This window comes from Medicago sativa, chromosome 1, assembly GCF_051527215.1.
Source record: "Medicago sativa cultivar Bolivia chromosome 1, Bolivia_mono, whole genome shotgun sequence".
NCBI classification, from domain to species: Eukaryota; Viridiplantae; Streptophyta; class Magnoliopsida; order Fabales; family Fabaceae; genus Medicago; species Medicago sativa.
In genome coordinates, this window is record NC_140749.1 from 70659304 (window position 1) to 70681497 (window position 22194).

Here is a 22194-nt window from a genome sequence, read left to right on the forward strand (position 1 = left end):
ACAAAAACCTTGACCTGAAATCGAATTTTGAGATTTTTTTTTTGTAGAGACATCTAAAAACATATATAGAAAGGATATCCAGAGTTCAGTAGCATTCTGAAGAAGCCTTCATTTATTTCTATTTCTTGGACATAAACATACAAAATTATAATTTTGTTTCGAGTAAGCATGTAGATACGGATCAAATTTTGTTCCCTAATTTTATTAGCTTGTTCATAACATAATAAGAACCTTCACCATAAACTTTTTTAGTTTTTAAACGAGAGACAAATAAATTAGGAATCGTTTAGGGAATTCATAATCATGTGTAACGGAAATTTATAATTAATTCGTTTCTCGTTTAAAAATTCCAACATTCCGTAGTGGAGGTCATTATGATGTCATAAACAAGATAGCCATTAAGGAATGAAACCTGACCCGTACGTACATGCTTACTCGAAACAAAATTGTAATTTTATAAATTTGGGTCAAAAATAAAAATAAGGCTCTGTTTGGTAAAAATAGCGGATAGCTTATAAGCTAGCTGATAAGCTAGCTGATAGCTTTTAGCTGATAAGCTAGCTGATAGCTTTTAGCTGATAGCTTATAGCTGATAAGCTAATTAAAGTGTTTGGTAAAAATAGCGGTTGAACTAGCTGATAAATGTAAAATTACATAAAAGGACATTATTAATTCATATAAAATTTATACTACTATAAATTAATATTTAAGATATTTAATAATTTAAATTAATCAATTTAATATATATTTTATAGATTAATAAATTAATATTTTATTTTTTGGTCAAAATACTTAATTTATGATTCATATTACGTAAAAAAAATTACTTATATTTACGATTCATATTACGTAAAAAAAATTACTTATATTTACGATTCATATTACGTAAAAAAAATTGAGAAGTGTTATATAGTACGGGATTTATTTTCACGAAAATTCACGGACGCTTGAACATATAAGCAACCTGAACGGTATCTATTATTATGCACTATGTCTTTATTGTTATGCAATTCAACCAAAGAAAAAGGTGGTCAGCACCGTTTCAATTTGTTGCACCGTTTGCTTAAGATTAATTCCCTCAAAAAAAAAATAGTGTTAACGATTAAAGAGTGCTAACCCTTCACGAAAAAAAATAAAATAAAAAGAGTACTTACCTTTAAACTCTCTTTTATAAGTTAATTAAATCAGAACCAAAAAGTTAATTAAATCAGTTACTATTCAAAAAAAAAAAAAGTGTCGCAGTTAGCCTGTCCGTGAATTTTCGTGGCCACAAGTTCTGTAACGCCCCAGATTTTGATCCAAGACATTACGTCTAATTCATTTTCATTTTTCGAAAAACACTACTATTTTTTTTTTTTACTTCATCAATAATAAGTTCTTAGCTAAACCTATACAAAATTCTTAAAATAAATATCCTTCAAAAATATCTTCCAAAGTTACAATTCAATCAAAAACCCAATTTTTATCCCCGCGTACGCATTCATCACACATCAAACTTCATATATCATCTTTGGTACCTACAACATTATATTAATGTAAGGGTCAATTTCCTTATCCAAATTGGTTCATACTCAAAGCACAAGAAACAATGTCATAAAATAGATAATATCAAAACTTATCAATCAAAAAGAATTAAGAAAAATACATTTAAGTCTGTAAGGTAAAGTTCATACACATTTCTCTTATATATATGACAGTTTAATCACTTATCAACACACATATGTATAATAGACCCAATGCAATGCAATGATGTGCAAAATGCATGCTCTTATAACTATATGATCCGGATATAATTCCCGCCACACAGGCATCCACACAGAATATAATTGCAATTCCCGCCACACAGGCATCCACACAGAAAATAATTGCAATTCCCGCCACTAAGGCACCACACAGATGCATATGCCATGCATGATCATGAAAATGCAGACTAAAACCCGCCACATAGGCACAACAATGCAATATGATATTATCCCGCCACTAAGGCACCACAAAGAAATATATTATTATAACCCGCCACACAGGCATCCACTAAGAAATAATTGTAACCCGCCACTAAGGCACCACACAGAAAATAATACCACATCATGCACACGACAAAAGAAGTCTTTCATAAAAAGCTTATTTCTCTTATTATTTCAGTTCGATAACAATCTCAAATTTTACGTGCAACATCCATGAGCACATACCCACACATAAAAGAGAATCAAACTTCATATAACAAGTCATAGACACACAAATTTCATGAATAATAAGCAAGCACCAATTTTATAGTCCACCAAACTTAGCTGCACAAGCATTCAAAATAGGGAGGCATTATCTCATCAAGTATAGTAGTGTACTATCTCACTGCCATAATCCTACAAAAAGTGGCTCCCGAAGTGAAAAATATTAAGACTATAGTATGTTTGCTCTAAACGATAATTAGTCACCCATATACCACAAATTTAGACGTCTATTAATTCATTCAAGAATGATTTGGAGCACTAAAGCTATATCTTCTTGTAACACATATTTTCATCTTTTCCTTTCTTTAATTTATCAAAAATTTATCATTTCTTTCCTAACATCACAAAAACATAACAAGCATAATAATATAAACATATCAGTTCACATCATACACAACTTTCATATAAAACATAATTAAGAATAATCACTATTAGAAAGGATTAAATTTTACCAAGAAAATACATTTTTAATTATTTTCCTTTTTAAAAGACAAGAATTGCTACCTCTACTTAATAACAAAGCCCTAGCACTTAGTATGGACGTATGGGGAAAAAGCACTTACCTTATACGCTTTACTTCCTTAGCACTACTTTAAGCCTCAGATTTGGGGTTGTCCTGTAACCATAATTTCTCTCATCCTAGACATCATTTTGACGATCAGACCATTGAAAATGAAGAACTACATGTTGCGAACATGCTGCCCAAAAATTAGCCCGATAAAACGGTGAACCAGGAAGCACTCGCAATTCCAATAGAAAGTGATTGATGGACTTTGAATATTTTTATGCAATTGTGTGAACCCATGAAAAACACGACAATATGAGAGGGAGAGGGTTGTCGAGAACACTTGGTATGCGAATAACAGGAATCAATTGGAGTAGTAACAAACACAAGGTAGTCATGCTAATAAGTTGGAATTCAATATATTTTGATTTGGCTATCCACTTTCATGTGTGCTAGAATAGTTATGAGATCCTTCCTCTCGATAAAAACAATTGGCATTTTATGAATAAGGGACACACACTTAAGAAATTAGAAAGAAAGAATTAGTTTGTTCGGCTTAAAACAAATGAGAAACCACGAGGATTAATAAAATTGAGAGAATGAAACCAAAATGAGTAATTGCAAATAGGTTATAGCTAAAATGTGGAGAGGAGTTATACATGGTTTAGTGGGATTAAATGACATTATATGTAACTGACTAATGTGAATGTATCGTGAGAGAAATTCATGGAGTTATGATAACAGCACAATTGAACTTAATGGCCTAAAAACAGCATGATTACTCCAAAGTAGTAGCATCACGTGTTGCACTAAAGGATTGGTTTGGTCAAACATGACTTGGTCACTCTCCCTTTCTAGAAGACAATTAATTTCTAAAATTTCTTTTAATTAAATACATAAAATGACAATAGCTCATCTTATAAAATTATCAAATCATTAATATAAAATAAATCTTTATATAACATATATACAAATATGGGATGTTACAAGTTCCGTACTATTTAGCATTTTTCAAAAAAATTACTTATATTGCTAAATGAAAAAAAAATCATGTGACAAAAAAATGGGATTGAAAATTGTTTCAGCATTAACGTAACATGTTTCAGATTGTAATAAAATATAAAGGGTAAAAAGGGATTTTAGATAAAATAGCAAGGGCAAAAGTGGAATAAAATACAATAAGCTATAAGCTATAAGCTCAAACGCTACTTGAAATAGCTTCTAAAAAATAGCTTATAAGCTCGTGGAAATTCGTGAAATAAGCTATAAGCTCGTGGTAAAAGATCGTTACCAAACAGAGCTTTTTTTGTCAAACGAGCTTATAAGCTATAAGCTATAAGCTCATTTGGTGGCCTTACCAAACAGAGCCATATCAAGGAGAAACTCAAAAATTAAGAGCTCAAATTCAAATTCAAAGGAGAAACTATTTGTTTCAATAATATTATGCTTCGTCAAGAAATCAACACATGCATAATGGTCCATAGTTATTTACATGCATGCTACCATTAACTGAAAGTTAGTTCACAACATCAAGGGTCAAGGGTCACTTATCAGAGAAACAGAGACACATGACTTTATAATGATATGTCCGACACGATTTGAACTAACCTCTAACTTATGAAAAGTTTCCCAATCAAAATAAATTCAGCGTTGCTTAGTTTAATAAAGGTATATTCATGATAAAGAAGCTGAATAAGTTAAGTTGATAGGCAAAAGAGATTATTGTTCATCTTTATACTTGTTAAATATTTAAATATTTCTACTTTTACAAGTTTATCCAATGACTCTTTGAAAACTATCATATCTTGTTCAATGTGTTTTCATAATCTGCATTATGATAAGTTTACAAATAGAAAGATAAAAAAATGAAGAAATCTGAATCAAGAAAAACCTGATTATTGATATTATTCATGCAGCACGAGAATCTTCATTTCAATAACTTACATATACAATGTCCATATTTCCACTTAAAAAGCTGCATCATCATCTTCAAACAAATTGAGAAGAGAATAAAACCATTTCTCTTGAACCATGGCTGCCAATTTGATACAAAATAAACTCTACTGCCACAACTTACTTGGCCGCCGGTATTTCCTCGACAAGAAACAAAAAGAAAAGCATAATGTATCACATGTCACAACCTCCTTCCGAATTTTCCAAACCGTCGGGCTATTCCAAATACAACCGCCTTGGTCACTAGCCCTTGATCAAGGGTGCAGGCAAGGGCAATGGCTCCGCCAACAACTAGAAGCTTAGGTATGCTTCTCCCGATCGGTTTGTCATCAGAAGAATCCTGATTTTCAGTCTCCAACAGGTTACCGGTCGAGTCTTCCACAGATCTCACGTAATCAGCACTTACTTTAGTATTGATTTTAGCGTTATTAGCACATGCTGACAATGGAACGCCGGAATCCCTTTCTTTCTTATACGTACGTAGTCCAGGATCAAACTTCTTGACGGCTCCCCACATACCCTGACGAACTCCAAGCTTAGCGATTTCCCAAGGTATGCCCATATCTTCATAGTGAAAGAACAACACTTCACATGAAGTCAGCTGGCCATCTTTTCTTGATTTAACTGGTCCACATATGCAACAGATGCGTGTAAGTCTCTATAGATTATAAAACCACAATTACTTAAATTAATAAGAATTTAATGATTCCTTTGGCATACCATGTAGAAAAGAAAAAAAATGATAAAAGAAAATAAACAGAATTTTCTCCCGTTCTATCATTCATATGAAACCAAAATCACTAAGATGCCAGTTAACAATATTATGGAGAAAATTGAGGATACCATCATTTGTACCAATTGCAAGGTATAAGTGTGATTTAAGATCAGCCTATCAAAATTCTACTATGCTAGCTTTCGGTTCCATAATAAAATTGTTTTTTAATCCAATGACCAAGATTAAGAAAAATGAATTGAGTTCAAGAAAACATTGTACATATACACATTGGTAAGTTTTTCTAACATCGTAGCCGATAGTTTCAATATGTACACATGTTAACACATGAGATGCTTGTTAAATAAAGAGTATATCAAGAATTAAGCGCTAAACTGTCAATTACCTGCACGGATACAAAAGCTTGAATAATATAGATCTACCCGTTTAGGTTTGCTCTGCCTTGGTATGGAGGAACAAGGTACTCCCTGAAGAAGTGAAATACGCCACAAGTTGACTAGAAATATAACATAGAAACTTCCTCTCAAAAGATTGAGAAAATTATCATGATTATCTAATAGCTAATATATTAAATAGGAAATAGCTTGTTAAATTCCGATAAGTTAGTTTAATACGCTCAAGACTCAGTCAAATGTTACTAAAAACCATGCAGCATACTTTGCAGTACAAACTTTTACGAATTTAAATTTTAGTCTTCCATTATAACAATGTTGATGAAAAAGCTACCTAGTTGGTTAATTATCCATGGACACTATGGCAATATCTGAGAGTCAAAAGAGACTCTATAAAGTCAAAAGAATGGGCAACTTAATCTCATGGCAATTGACATGTCCATAGAAGGGAAACTGGGCATACCTTAGTCACACAGTAGTAAGTTCGCTCTGCATCCCAAATTCGACGACCTATGATATATTCTCTATCACTGCAAAAGAAGGGAAACTGCAGCAAGCGTAAACAATAGAATATGAGAATGCAAGAAAGTTACTTCGTAGTCATAGCTAAGGTTTACAACACAAAACACAAGGAAGCTGCATGCTTACCTTGCGCACCCACTGCACCATCATTGTTCCAGTGACCTCACACTCTTGAATAGTTGAAGCATGTAGAAGCATATCATCCCACCTCGACCGAAACTCATCATCCCAAAAGAAATCCCTAACCAACTCAGGACTCGCATCTTCAAACACCGTTCTACTGCGATACTGTGGTGGTCCATTCTAACAAACAAAAGTAACAAGCTCATTCTAAATATCTACAATAAATCATTAATTTAGTTGCTAAAATTGTAGAGTGCTCTCAACGAACTTGGTCACTGAAATTAACAATCCAAAATTTGAACATTCTCGATCACATTAGTGCCTACTGTACAATTTTACGGATCAATTGATTGGTACAAAAGGACTGATATAGATCAAAATAGGGGTGAGAATAGGTCAGACCGATTGACAGAAACCTATGGCTTAGCTTAGGTTAAGCTTAGGTCAGATCATGTTTCTTTTAATAGCCTATTTAGCTAAACAGATCAGGCTACTGGCCACCAAAAAAGCTTTTTAAGCCTACTAGACCGGCCTACTAAAATAAATGTAAAATGTTTTTTTTATTACTATTACTATTATTGGATTAGATTTTGTATGTGGTGTTAAATCATAAATTTGCCAACATTTTCAATAATTTAAACATACTATCCTAAATCAATATTTAAATAGTGTTATTGTAAAATAGAATTTAAATAGGATGTCATATTCTCCAAAGACATGTTAGATATCAGAATAGAATTTAATCTCATTATTAGTTTGTAAGTCATATGCTCTAAAGACGTGTTAGGTATCAGAATAGGCTTTTTAATTTAAAAATCCAAACCCGAAACCAAGCCGGTGAGAACTCCAGGTCATAGTTCAATTGCTTTAAACCGCTCGAACCTGGACAAAACCACGGTTGAACCGCTCAAATAACCCAATGTAGGCAGTGTCTGTTCACAGTTAAACCGGTTTTGAACCGTTTAGTACGGTTCAGTTTGATTCTTAACACATTACTACCAAGTCATACCAGACTATAATTTTTTTTTTTTTTTGAGCTATTTATCCTAAGTTGTTCTCGGCTTGGCCAATTCTCATCACTAGACTGACATGATCAAATTTTCAATTTTAGAAATTATTTGAAAATATTAATAATTTAAGCAACTAAAATTGGTGAAGCACTAAAATTTCCAACTAGATAACCGAACACGCAAGTATCATCTAACAATAATAATTCAATGAAATCAGGAGTAAGAAATACCTCTTGGTCCCTACGCCAAGCTTGGTAAGTCATGTTTGGTGTAGAACGATCCATCATCTGAATCCAAGCTGGTCCACCATCTTTTTCTCCAACCAACTTACACAAATTTTGCAAATCATGTTCCGTCACTATACTCCTCAATCCCTTTTCACTTTCACCACCAGAAGAACTGCACGTGACATGCACGAGTTAAATAAAACACATTCAACTAAAAACAGTTACAAATTAAAACCACACTGCCCCATATGAAACAATAACCACATGTGTCAGTGTTGTGTTGGTGTCAGACACCCCAAACACGCATTTGATTAAAAGTGTCAGTGCTAATGATATTAAAAACGAACCTGGTTGCGGAGTATTCTAAACCAGGTTGGTTTTGAAGCTCTGAATCGTTAAACCAAGGAATTCGAAACTTGAAGAGATCAGTACTCCAAGAATAGTTATTAGGCTGAATAGCCCATTTGGGTTTCCAAGCCCAACCAACAACAACACCGAAGATAACAGCAATCCAAAGTGGAGCTATGAATGTAACAAGGTTTCCCAAGATATCCATAACAACAACAGAGGAATTCTCGAACATGTTATTGTTCTGCTGTTGTTCCTCGGTGAAACCGAAAGGATAAGAGTGAATACACAGCGCGATTGTTGTTATTGTTGTTGGAAGTGTGGAAGAATTGGAACCAATGAAATGGAAACAGAGGAAAAAGAATAGAGAAGAAAGATGGTTAAATAGGAAAAGCAAGTAAGAGATGAGTCAGAAAAATAGATATGGGTTTCATGAATAGCTGTAATTGAATACCCAATAGGAAATTGAGGAACGTTACGGATAAGGATCATTTCATTAGCGGTCATAAATACATCTTCTTTGATTATCTTGGGCCCCACTATATTTCTAAAGACAAATGTTAACGTGTGCCCCAAAGGCATATGTTAAGGAATTTAAAATAGAAATAATTATCTTAAAAGTTGTGCATTCAACTTTATTCATATGGGCACAAGATAACAAGACCCATTTCTAAATCATAATCATAATAATGAAAAATTAGATTCATTGATAATTTAATAAGATAAACTATTGTTAGTTTACACATGCTATATTATTTTATTTTATTGACCTAACCATTTTTTTTATTGAGATGACCTAACCAAATTATTGCTCTTTGGTGAGTGTGAAGTTTTATCTTTCTTGTTTTTTAATATGATAGAGGATATGGGAGAATATTGCTACTATTGTTTAAGAAGAGGGGGACATTAGATTACACATTTTTAAATAGGATTTCATTGAGTTAGGTAGCCATGGTAGTACTACACTAGCACCGTGAGATTTTCTTATATTTAAATGAATGAACAAAATAGAGAAAGATACAAAGTATACTCTTTTTCTTTTCTAAAGAGTATAACAACCAAACTCACATATCAAATGTTAATGAAATCTATTATCATATAAATTGAACAAAATATATTGTTTATTAAACGATGAACTGGCCTTAAACTATATTCTTTCTTAAATACACAGGTTTTAACATAGTCTAGAGAAAGTGATTGGTGTGTGAGTATTTTAAACACCAAAATACTTGTAACCAAAAAAACACCAAAATACTGAGCTCTGAGTTCAATTCCTACTCATGAAAATATTATAAACTTTATTTTTTCTTGCAATACCTGTTTTTTTTCCTTCTTGTAAGGTACATTACTGTGATTATTTTTTTGGTTAAATGCATTACTATGATTATGTTTAGGAAGTTACTAGCAAATAAATATTTTTTTATCTATTACCTTGGATTTTAATTATTACTTGGATTTTTAATTTTTGACATTATTTATCTTAGACCTCGTTAAAATTTATTAAAATAGAATTTTGTTGAGCAATTTTAATTATGCAATTTACATGTTAATTCATATGTGTAAAAACTGAAGTTTTTAAACAAATTTGGTGTATTAGCGAAGATTTGCATAATCCTACTAGAAACTAGTCACCTGAGAGATTGAACTGGCCGTCATTATGTCCAAACTCTGAAATTCTTAAGCGGGTCAACAATTACACCAATAAGATTTAACAAGAGATCAGCAGTTAAAAGACCTCGAGATTAACGTGCTCTAATACAATTAGACCTAGGAAAAGAGGATTGATATTTTCCTGAAACCATAAACCATCTCAAAGGTTGATCATCTTAATGTTTGGTTCAAGGGAGAGTGGAGGGATTGATTGTGGGGAGGAAAGAAAGTGAGGTGAACCAAGATCTTTCCACAGTTTGGACTCACTGTCAGAGAGGTAGGAAAGATTACTTTTATGGGTCCCACGGCTAAAATCCTTTCCGCCCAGTTTTGGAAAGAAAGCAAAGAATGGAGAACCGCTTCAGTGAAAGGACAAAACTGCCCTTGCTTTTGAAATGTGTTTTTTACATCACAATAATATCGTGGTATCATTTTTTGTTTGTTTAATTTCTTGTTTTCGATATCTAAGGCATCAACCAAAGCATACATTAGTTTTGCTTTTGCTATATGCTACCATCACTTTGTTTTTTCACATCGTGTACTCCTACTGTTTCCTTTGTTTTAGTTGATTAAGTTCTTGCGAACAACATGTACAAAAATCAATTAGTAATTAAGTCAACGTTTAAATAATAATGTAATAATACTTATTTTAAATTTACATGTATTATATATATAGTCACACATTTATTAATATTCATTTCCTCATTAAAATATGACATTTATATTATGTAAGGGTGATTGTGTCATTTATTAAGTAATATATATTCCTTTCCTCTCACTTTCCATTCACTTTCACTCATACCAAACAACTAAAAAATCATCTCACTTTCCATTCACTTTCCACACACTTTCATTCCTTCAACAATCTTTCCTCTCACTTTCTCTCCTTTCACTTTCTTCTCTCATCCAAACAAAGCAAGGTGGCAATGTTTTCCAAAAGAAACAATTACAGCGGAGCCTACAAGGTTCTCAATTACCAGCACAAAAACATGGTTGGAAAAATCAATAGAGCATTGGAACTAAGCAGATTGAAAAGAAAAAAACAGTTTCATAAACTTTTTTTATTGCAGGTAAAATCTTGATGCGTCAGCATGAGACAGAAATTTTCATCCCTGGCACTAAACTTCACCAGTTAAAAGACAACGGAAATAAAAATAGTTTCAACATCCCAAACTGTAAAATCTATATAAAAATATATCCCAAAGCAAAAAGGACATATCAACAAGATTGGCCCTGGCTCTGTCCACAAAATAGAGAAACAATTTACAAAAAAAAAAAAAAAAAACATACAGTTTGAGCAATACTATAGTTCCAAAACTATGAAATGTATTGTCGTCCTCTCCCATATTGTTATATGGGACATGTCAACCCTTTATACATCAGCTTGTATCCAACTGTCTTCATCTACCAGCTTGTAAACGCTGAAGTGGTTGACCCTGAACTTCCATTCTCCTTTATTGGGATCATATGATACAAACTCAGCACCTTGGTCCTCAGCCTTTCTCTTGAGCATCTCTTTATATTTCCCGATTCTCGGTCCTTCAGTGTACTGTTGCCCAGTTTTTTTGTCAAAACATTTTATGTTGAGGAGTGTTACCTCAGCAGGCTTATTCAGCCCTTGTCCAACAGGAGGTTTCTTTGAATCATCCATGTATACAATCACCTCACGATTGTTAAACTGAACAATGGACTCGAGATCAATCCCTCGTACATCTGTCACACCCAAAAATCTGATGCTGCCATAACCTTGCCTTCCAACGACAAAGTCCTTGACATGACTGCAGAATCCTGGTTCAGCTCTTTCCTTAGCCGCCAATTCATGAATACGAGGCAGTGTGTAGTAATCAGACCGTCGCAGCTTTGGCATTAGTGCCTCAACATCAGCTCCATGTTCATACACAATGGCAGCCTCACCAGCTCTGTGCCCACTGAGTGTCTTGTACATATCCGCCTTTTGCAGAGAATGGTCTTCGTTATTCCCATTGGATGCATGCTTCGTACGTACAGGCTGCTGAACTTGCTCCTTGACAACACCATTTTCAGCTGCAGTCCCTAAAATCATTTACAGAAGTTATGACACAAGAATAAAAGCACCAAAATAAGGGACTGATGGAGGAACATTTTATTGATCAGTCATTTAAAAATTGGTTGAACCATAGCAGATAATATTTCCATTGCCACATATTGAGTGTCACTTTAGATTATTATTTCACAAAGATTAAGAAAAGTTTAAAAGTAACAATTTTACAAAAGTTTAAAAGTAACAATTTTACAAAAGTCATAAATGCATAGTTGAGTGTAATGAACTTGAAATGACATGCATAATAGTATTAATTTAGGGATAGAGTTGAAATATAATAATTAATGTTGTATTGAAAACATAGTGAGCTTATTTTGGAACATTTTCCGTTTGCTAATGTGACACTCAATATGGGACGGAGAGAGTAAGAGATTATCATCCCCAAAACTAAGATGTAATTGCAACAAATGAAGCACAACCACCAAGGTTCAACAAAACAGTCCAAAATTTGTTAACATAGATCAATAAGCTAGAGCCATCCCATGAATAAAAATATTAATAATACAAGCACATACTCTCTTTTTCCTCCGAGGTGGTCCTATCGTTGGGTTTGGTACCTGCTTCTCTTGAGCTTATCCCTGAAAATTACATTCAAGATATGAAGAGCAGTTTTTCAAAAAGCGTAAAATTCCGAAGTTTTTACAAACATAAGGCAAAATCTGCTTGTTCTATAGCTAATGTCTAAAAAGAGCAAATTAAAAAAATAAGTTTATGGCAAAATAGGATCACCAATTACAAAACACAAGTCAAAAACAATAAAATGCTAAAATGTATAGGGTTTTAGTTTGTATTGTTTTGTCATCAACATGATTATAATTTTAGCGATTTGTGAGTATTCCTTCTCTGGTCTTTATACCTAATAAAGGAATAAAATCTAGAACTAAAGCAACAGCGAAAATGCTAAAATGTATAGGGTTTTAGTTTGTATTGTTTTGTCATCAACATGATTATAATTTTAGCGATTTGTGACTATTCCTTCTCTGGTCTTTATACCTAATAAAGGAATAAAATCTAGAACTAAAGCAACAGCGAATACTGAAAAACAAATCTTGGGATGCCATGCTGTATTCTAAACGTAAGCAACAGAATACTTAATTTCAAAACTAAAGAACAAACACTGAATATACTCAATAATGAAGACAGTACCATTCTCATTCACGGAGGTGTATCTATCCTTAAAAGAGGATGCTTTCTCAGAAGTCCTTCCAGGCCACTGCTCCATGGGACAAATGATCAACGCCCTTGGATTTTCCCTAGGAATGAAAAGGGCATCAGCCTTTGGTGTGGTTGGAGTATCTTCATCATCACTAAAGAATGGAACCTGCAAGAGAACAGTGTAATTAAGACATACAAAACTTATGTTTGTAATATCCTCATCATAACAAAAAAAACTACAATTATTCACCTTTGATCCCTCATTCTTATATTTCCTTATAGGAAACTTGACTCTTCTTTGTGAGAGGTGGCGAGAAGTCAATAAGGAGGATATTCTTACAGTAGCAGGTTTGTCTTGGGCCTGAAAAGAAGGGTCAGTTTGAAACTTATTACTAGCTCTCATAAAATGTAAAACCACCCAAAAAGGTTGATCATAGTTTGTATTGAAGAGTTAATCAAATAATGATAGACTCAAGTTAAAGTACAAAACCAGCTTAAAAAATAAACAGAATCAGAAGTTAAAATCAAGAAACATCACTTACAGGCATGCTAGAGATACCATATTGAACGGAAGGAGTGGTTCCAACTCGACCAATTGACATCTGAGGCAAAGCAGGAAGTGTTCCAAATGGGTTTGTAATGGGTGCTGCTTGTGCAACCATAGAACTCTGGGGAATAGCCCTGTCAAACATAAAACATCCAGGTAAAAAAAAAAAACATTTAATTGGACAAAATTGTCCACACACAAACATGACATTATATTCCAAAAAAGATAATTGAATCCAACGACAGTACGAGAAAAGTCACTGTCATTTGGTAACCCCAAAAAAGGTATATAATAATTTAAACTAATGCATGAAACCAAGAAATAAAACAATTGTAACTTACTGAAGTCCAACATTATTCTGACCAAACATGCTTTGAGTTTGAGCTCCAGCAAAGCTACTTGCACCAGCTATTTAATACAACAAAATAAAACAATCAATTTGAAACATTAATCCTTCAATCATTGCATGAACAACAAAAAAATAGTGCACCCATAGCTAAAATATTGAACTAACCAGGTTGTGTCTGGCCAAAGTTGCTAAAGGAAAAGGTACCAGCCGATTGGAAAGAAGGTGTAGATTGGAAAGGTGTTGACATGGACGGCTGCAGAAAGAAAAAAAATTAAAAAACATATTAGAAAATGAAAGGTAGTGCAAACTGGAGTTGGTATGGATAAATGTATGATACACACAGAAAAGAAAGGAATCCTAAAAATGGACAACGTACTGAACAAAATAACATACAGAGATGCCAAGTTTAATCACAAAATCATAAATATCCACATACAAGTAATTCAATTATTAGGAAGTCTCTCCGTTTATGCTGACTTTTCCATTAACACCAACAATTCAAAGAAGGTGAAACATGCAGATCAACACATATAGTTCTCTACACCAGGTCTACAGGTTTAGATAGCCTAATCAAGTTGAGACATCCTCATAACTGACGTTTTCCCAGGTAATGCAATACACATAAACTTTGAAGAATCAATTCTCTTAATGGATTAGGCTGTTAGGTATTCACACTGAGATGGTTTATACCACCACCTAACAGGATGGTTTTACTTTACTGAAAATTATTTATCCACAAGACAACCCTGCCTAACAGGATATGGATTGGTGGAGGTGGTAGTAATATTTTTCATTTATAGGCAATTACTATAGAACAATGACAACTGGTTTGCATAAAGTGTAACAGATATGTGAAGTAAGTCTCAATTATTGACTCCATCTTATCTTGGATCATAAACTAACTGTGATCTTTAATGGAAAACAAAATTAAAAGTGAAAAGCATTATGAAACTACTCACCGCTGCTTGTCCAAAACCTGTCGGAGCATTAGATGTGAGTGATGGGCTGCTTGAGAAAAGGCTTCCAGATGAAGGTTGATTGAACATGCTTGGTTGATTAAAAGCACCAGTTTGCCCAAATTGGGAGGTATTCTGACCAAAACCAGACTGTGCATTTGTAGGGGCAGAAGTGTTAAATAGGCTTGGCTGGGTGTTGCCAAAAATGTTTGTACTAAATTGGGAAGATGTGCCTTGACCACCAAACAGGGATGTAGATGACCCAACTGGCTGTGACGAGGAGTTGGCCCCAAACGGAGCAGTTGCGGGTGTTCCAAAAATAGAGGGTGCTGCTGCTGATGATGATGAAGAAGGAAATGCTGGTGAACTGAAGGCAGGAGCTGAAGTTCCAAATGTCTTTTGTGCAAATGGGTTAGAATTAGGTGTTGTGCTACTAGAGAAAGGATTGGCTGGTGATTGACCAAAAACATTTGTCTGTGTCGTAGACGAATTAAAGCCTGGCATACCAGTTGACGGAGGAGCAGAGGCATGTGGTCCACCTAAATTTGAATTAAGTCAAGGTCATCAGTCATCACCAATAAAAGCCAGCAGAATTATCGAATTATTTAATTTTTAAAATAAAGAATGCACCTTTATCTCCCAATTGATAGTCCTCCCATCTTAGCTCCTCGTGGCTTTTATCTTTGTAAACAGGCATGGCTGATATTGACTCCAACTTTGCAGCCTGTCCAGAGGTGCCACTATCTGCTTCCACTGTAGCTGAGTAACTAGCTATTCTACTTCCACCCCGTTGACCTCCAAATCCTGACTGCCCAATACCAGTACTTCCAAATGCTTGAGTGGGAGTCTGTGATCCTGCATAAGAAAATATGAAAAAATCACTCTCAATTACAATGACATATGATACAAAAAAATACATAATTATAAAATTCTAAAAACTATTGAACTCACCAAATGCAGAACTTTGACCTCCAAAATTAGAGGTCGTACTCCCAAATGGGCTGCTGGTGCCAAATGCAGAACTAGACTGACTAAAAGCCGGAGTGGTGGAACCAAAACTAAAACCTGGGGCACTAGAAGCACCAAAAGCAGGAGAGCTGGAGGCCCCAAATGCAGGCGTGCTTGATGAACCAAATACAGGACTGCTTGAAGCCCCAAATCCCCCACCACCACCAAACACAGTGGTATTTGACATGCCAAATGCACCCCCTGTGTTACCAAAAGCTGAGGTTGAAGTTGAACCAAATGCAGGGGTGCTGGTTGCCCCAAAAGCTGGGGTGCTGGTTGCACCGAAAGCTGGGGCGCTGGGTGCACCAAAAGCAGGGGTGCTGGGTGCACCAAAAGCAGGGGTGCTGGTTGCACCAAACGCAGGGGTGCTCGTAGCACCAAATGCAGGAGTGCTCGTAGCACCAAATGCAGGAGTGCCTGTCGAACCAAATGCTGGTGTTGAGGAACCAAATATGCTGCTTCCAAATGCTGATTGCGACTGTTGGGTGTTACTTCCAAATGCTGGTTGTGATGGTTGGGTGGCACTTCCAAATGGACTTGTTTGAGTAGGAGTAGAGCCAAAACCTCCAAAAGAAGGCTTCTGACCAAACACTGATGATCCTATAAAAGAGAAAAGTTGGATCTCAGTTAGAATTAGAAAATTGCAAAATATAATAATATAAAAACAATAAAAAGGCAGAAAAGTAAGCCAAAAGATGTTAATGATTACCATTATTAGATAATGAAAGAAGGACGACATAAACTAGCTAATACAAATCTCAGTTATGTAGTCTTTAGGTCTTCAAAAAGAAATGTAAATTAAAATTGAATAGAGAATACATATAGCTGAAAGAAATCACATTCTTTCGTACTGTTCTTGTTCTTAAGTGTTTCACATGGAGGTGGGGGAAGGGGGTGGAATATGAAGGTGGGGGAAGGGAATCATATCCATAAACAGGATAGATAGACACCCACACACAAATTCACATGAAATCTTCATTAGAAAAGAAAGAAAATATGATAATAACATTCAAATTTAGCAAAGCTTGACAGTTATTTTCGCAAATCCTCCATAAAAGCATTGGCTAAGCACTACAAAATATCCACGTGTATGAAAACTGTTATTTCTCTTTAATATTGTGCTTCTCACACATCACATGACATAACCAACAATAAACTGGTTTCAAAAGCTCCAATGAAGATAGTCTACTGATTACAAGACCAAGATCGTTAAAATCGAGATTTTATGCAAAATCAAGGGGAAGTAAATCGTAAATCATGGAATTGTAACAATAATCATAAGACTATACAAAGTTCGTAAAACTTATATATATGCACATAAAATAGCATTAGCAAGACAGAGAAAACCTTAAATCACTTGAAGTACTTGTGTAATTTTAAATTCGTAGGCATAGCTCACAAGTAAGATAATTAAAACCTTAAATCACCCTTCAAATACTTATAAGTTTAAAATTATTCATAAGCTTAATCGCAGAAATTTTTTGAAGATCATAGATTATACAATTCAACGATTAACAGGGGTGATTCCAGTCTTTTCCACCAAAATATGATTCTGTTTATACTCTTAATTGCTGAGGGCAAGCATGATCGAAAAATTGAGTTTTTATTATTTAAATCGGGATTTTAACAGCCATGAGCAAGACAATTAATAAATGGAAAAAAAATATTAAATAAGATTCCATAGAAAAGCCTACCACCAAATGACGATGACGAATTACCAAAAGCCGGAGTTGAAGATGCCCCAAATGCCGGCATTGAAGTACCAAAAGCTGGAGATGATGAAGCGCCGAAAGTATTGGAAGAAAACGGAGACGATGGCTGAGTTGCGCCAAATACACCGGTGGAAGTACCACCAAACACGGAATTACCCGTTTGCTGCGATCCAAATGGAGTTGGACTCCCAAATGGCTTAGGTGCAAAAGGATTGTTATTTGTGTTGTTCTGCTGCCCGAACACGGATTGAGACGAGCCGAACGGGCTCGATGACTGCCCGAAAGCTGTTAAAAAATTTCCATATATTAATCAATAAATACTTTATTAAAGTAACAATAACACTAATAATGACAACAACATAGATTGGTCCCACATAGGTAGCTCGGCTGGTGAGCTAAGCAACATTTAAAGAGTTATAAGAGTTAAGTCCCCGGTTCGATCCCGGTAACTATACAACCACTAACTTTATCATTTATCTATAAATAAACAACCATAATCCAATAATTAATCAACCCTAAAAATAATAATAATAATAATGAAACAAAAAACTGCAAATTAAGGATAATAAAAAAATAGATTAGGTTAAAAAAAACTTACGATTTGTTGAACCAAACATGCTTACAACTTTCCAAATAGAGTAAAACCTAGATAATCCCCAACTGCAATCAACAACAACATATATCAAATTACGCAAGAACGGAACACGAAAATCACAGCTAGACCTAAGATGATAACGGATTAATCATCGACATTATAATAATATATGAATCAATGAATAAATTATATATAAAAAAAAGTTGAATTAAACGAAGAAACGATGATAATCGAATAATTGAAAGAAAATGAAAAGGAATGAAAAGCTTACAGTGAAATTGGGGAATATAGATCTGCGAGAAGAGATTAGGGTAAAGAGAATGCAGAGAGAAGCGTTTTCTCAAATCGACGATACTGTTTTCGCAAACTCTAACTACGCTTTTAAAATTAATTCAATTTAAGCGATTATAAAATGATGTTGTTGTATATATACTTCGTTCTTTAGCGTGAAATCGGAGCTAGTTTTTTTACTTTCCGCTTCTTTTTTAAGTCACAACGGTTTTTAATAATCTGCTTATTTTTTACGTCAAAACTTAAAATAGGTTGTAATAATTAATAATAGGATTTTGGGCTAGTTTGTTGTAATTTTTTTAAAATAGATTTTTATAATGTAACATCTTTATGTAATAATCTTTTTTAACATATTTTTTTAAAGAAAGTTTCAAATAAAAAATTCGTTTAAATAATTTATCTTAAAATTTTATTATAAATATTTTATCATTTTGTTATTAATTTTTTTATTTATAATAAAAATTAAAAAAAAAACTCTAAAATAAAAAACTATTTCATATAACTTTTCATAAATAATATTTTTAAAAGATACCTTTTTGAAAAAATATGTGATTTTTATTATGTAAAATTGACTATTTTGTTTCTCTCTTTTTTTCCATTCTCAAACCTAGCCGTTGTAACTTTACTTTTTCTCTTTTGGTTAAACAACTGATTTTCACATATTTTCAGTTTTCTTTCGTTTGTTTTTGTGATTTTGTCGTCTAACACAACTTTGTTTTATTTTGATTTACTGTCTTCGTGCGATGTGTTTTTGATTTCTCATCATAGTCCGGTGTTTATCTGATTCAGATTGAAAGATTAGCTTTGATCAAGTGCAAATTCAATCAATGACTTTTGCGTCATCAACTTTGCATATCCGAAAATATGAGTATTTTGGTGGCTTGAACATAGTCATATTTGTAGGCATATGTACTCTGTCGTTTTATGATATAAACATGAATGTTGTGAGTTTGTTTGTAGATTCATCCTTTTTGTTTTTAGAGACTTTAAATTCTGTATTGTATCTATGTACTCTATCAATTTGAATGGATAAATATCATTTATATTTGTAAAAAAACAAATGAATTTGAAATAACTTCTGTTATTTTTAAATAAATTAATATATATATATATATATATATATTTAGAAATACAAAAAAAATATTTTTTAAAAAATTTAAAACAAACGGGCTCATCATTAATATATGCATATACAGTGCAAATAGTCATCGTGAACTTAGCTCAGTTGGTATGAACAATGCATAAAAATATGCAAAGTCCGGGGTTCAAACCCCGGCCACCACCAAAAAAAATATACGGTGCAAATAAGTTTTACGCCATCGGCCGGTCATAACAATTCGAATGTTAAAAAAAAAATCATTATATGTAACTTGAGAGATATGCAAATATCTTGAGAGATATGCAAATGATTGTTCGATCAATATAAATTCATTGAAACGGTCTAACTAAAAGGTTAGATGGGAAAAAGTATGCAACGAAGAGCAAAGTAGATGTAGGGAAAAAAAATAGATATATCAATATATCCTACTCTACAAAGACTCTACAAAGAAAACGAGAAACTTTTAGACAAAGAAAAACACATGAGCCTCATTTTATTTTTTTTAAGCAAGTGAGCCTCATGATAAAGAATGAAAATAAAAATCTAAAAAAAACGACCACAATCATGCCTAGCAAAAAAAGCGCCATGGCGTGAATATTTTCCTTGAGCTTCATTGGAGTTTGGTTAGGTTTTTATTTTATCCTCCACTTCTTATGAATCTCTAAAGTTCCTCTTACATCTTGAAAGTTCTCATTAGAGTTCTCTCTAGAACCGAAGTCAGTGGTATCTTGTTCCTTTGCCATTTTCCCTTATCTCCTTTCCCCTTTTTACTTCAGCCTTCATTCCTTTGTTCCCCATACTTCAACATATATTCTCCTTCAAATCGTCAATTTTCTTCCACAAATCAAACACCACAAGAAATATTATACATCTAGGCAAGCTATTTAATAGTACGAGTTCTATTTGGGTTAGGGTTTGTGCTTCGAGGAAGAAGAATACTAATTTTGTGAAAGTTGCTCATTGAGACTCTTTGAGGTGTATTTATCAACTTACATTTCATTTAGTACTTATTTATGCATGATTAGTTTGTTTAGAAATTATTTTAGAGGTTATACTAGATAATATGAGGATTTTGTGGTTAACTATAGTTAGAGAAGATACGCTTCACATGCTTCTCCAGGAGTGGTTGGATAGCAAACTTAGTTGATTCGTCATAACTGTGAATTGATGACGATCATTATCACATATTTTAATTATTATTGATATTTTACTTATTTTTATGTTAAAGTATTTCTCAAAATGAAGAAACACAATCTTTGGACATTTTTCTCATCGTCATTATTTATTTCTAGAGTTATCGATATTAATATTGTCTCTACTTGGATTTACTCATGATCTATATATTGAACACAAGATTTGAAATTGCGATTTGATTTCATACACTTTGGCGTGAGTTTTGATATTTTGAGAAATATGGTTTTAAGATATATGGCTTTGGAAAAGAAATATGGTTTTAAGATATATGGCTTTGGAAAATTTTGATATTAATGTGTACTTCATTTGGACTTGACTTGACTTGTGGTATACAAAGTAGAATATTTTCAATTCAGTTTGGAGTGTATGCATTTTGAGATTGACATAGGTTTCAACAATGTATTTTACGAATCACGGTTATAATGACAAAGGACTAGGTTCACCTAGTTATGTGATTTAGGTTAGGTAGCGTTACTCCATTAGATGAAGCCATCCTTATAGAAAGGCCGCCAGTATGAGGAGAAGGCTATAAAGAGATGTAAACTCCTTAATTGATGAATATCTTACGTTTTTGTTTTGAATTGAGAGAAAAGAGTTATCCGTTAGATGGAGTCACCACTAAAAGAAAGACCGCTCTTAGGCGGAAAAAACTATCAACAAAACAAAGCTAGTTCTCGGTCCACTCGTTATGATTATTTTACTAAATTGAGTTTTCTATACTTTCTTTTTAAAGTTATTTTTTATTCCACCTCCTTACAACGTTGGAATTTCTTTTGAAATATTTTTATTTAATCAACAACATTTACAAGCTTTGTAAGTTTTCAAATGTACAATTGATTGCGAATTAACTAAATTTCATATGTTTACTAGTTTTCTAAATTTATATCGGATTTGTGAAAAATAAATGTTTGTGCCCTTGTGTGTTTCTCTTCTAGCCGGTGGTGGTTGTTGTCTCTTCACTAAGTATTTGTGACTCACTCTTGCATTTTCTATTTTTTCCAAATCCCCAAGCAACTTAGTGGAAAGCTGATAGTAGACATGAAGTTCAACAATGTCACTCTTTTTGGTAAGCCTCCTTGATAGATGACTCTTTCGTTTATATATATATATATATATATATATATATATATATATATATATATATATATATATATATATATATATATATATATATATATTGAGTTGGAGTATTTGCAACTATTTAAAGTCTATGAATGTTCTCTTCAAAAAAAAAAGTCTATGAATGTTCTATTCTGAGTTGTACAAATATGTAAAAATGCCAATTTGATACTCGGGATGATGATACATTTTGATGAACAAGATTAAGATATAGGAAATGTTAAAAAATACATAGGATATTATATCAAAATTTCTGTAAATATTATTTTGAAGTATAAAGGTTTTAGTCGTCAGGCTTGCAGGACTAAATGCATAAGTCTGTGTGTCGGTCACAATTTCTGTTTTTGGGTCGTGACAATGATACTCCAATTTATTGTCTTCACTACTATTGATTGAGT

General features: G+C 33.3%; 2 protein-coding genes and 1 long non-coding RNA gene across 6 annotated transcripts; all 3 read right to left on the bottom strand.

The window, feature by feature from the left end:
• Positions 1-1326: 1326 nt before the first annotated feature.
• LOC146956928 (uncharacterized) lies at positions 1327-2919 on the bottom strand. The gene is made up of 2 exons (XR_015021541.1): positions 2792-2919; positions 1327-1517 (listed from the first exon to the last, which is right to left on the bottom strand). It is a non-coding gene; the product is annotated as an uncharacterized LOC146956928 (long non-coding RNA).
• A 1690-nt stretch (positions 2920-4609) lies between these two features.
• Positions 4610-8392, bottom strand: CP5 (Polyketide cyclase/dehydrase and lipid transport superfamily protein). The gene is made up of 6 exons (XM_085732823.1): positions 8041-8392; positions 7697-7865; positions 6460-6636; positions 6275-6358; positions 5805-5886; positions 4610-5310 (listed from the first exon to the last, which is right to left on the bottom strand). Exons 1-6 carry the CDS (start codon positions 8274-8276, stop codon positions 4868-4870), a joined length of 1191 nt encoding a protein of 396 aa, XP_085588949.1. The 5' UTR covers positions 8277-8392; the 3' UTR covers positions 4610-4867.
• A 2345-nt stretch (positions 8393-10737) lies between these two features.
• On the bottom strand, positions 10738-18492 carry LOC146956930 (Nucleoporin autopeptidase). 4 transcript variants are annotated; one of them, XM_085732744.1, is made up of 13 exons: positions 18365-18492; positions 18097-18158; positions 17505-17783; positions 15730-16386; positions 15409-15633; positions 14782-15317; positions 13988-14075; positions 13815-13881; positions 13469-13607; positions 13177-13287; positions 12918-13092; positions 12287-12349; positions 10738-11734 (listed from the first exon to the last, which is right to left on the bottom strand). In XM_085732744.1, exons 2-13 carry the CDS (start codon positions 18113-18115, stop codon positions 11064-11066), a joined length of 3030 nt encoding a protein of 1009 aa, XP_085588870.1. In that variant the 5' UTR covers positions 18116-18158; positions 18365-18492; the 3' UTR covers positions 10738-11063. The 4 variants fall into 4 exon arrangements, with proteins under 4 accessions (XP_085588870.1, XP_085588863.1, XP_085588855.1 ...); XM_085732737.1 differs by having other exon boundaries at positions 10738-11743; XM_085732729.1 differs by having other exon boundaries at positions 17481-17783.
• Positions 18493-22194: the final 3702 nt, after the last annotated feature.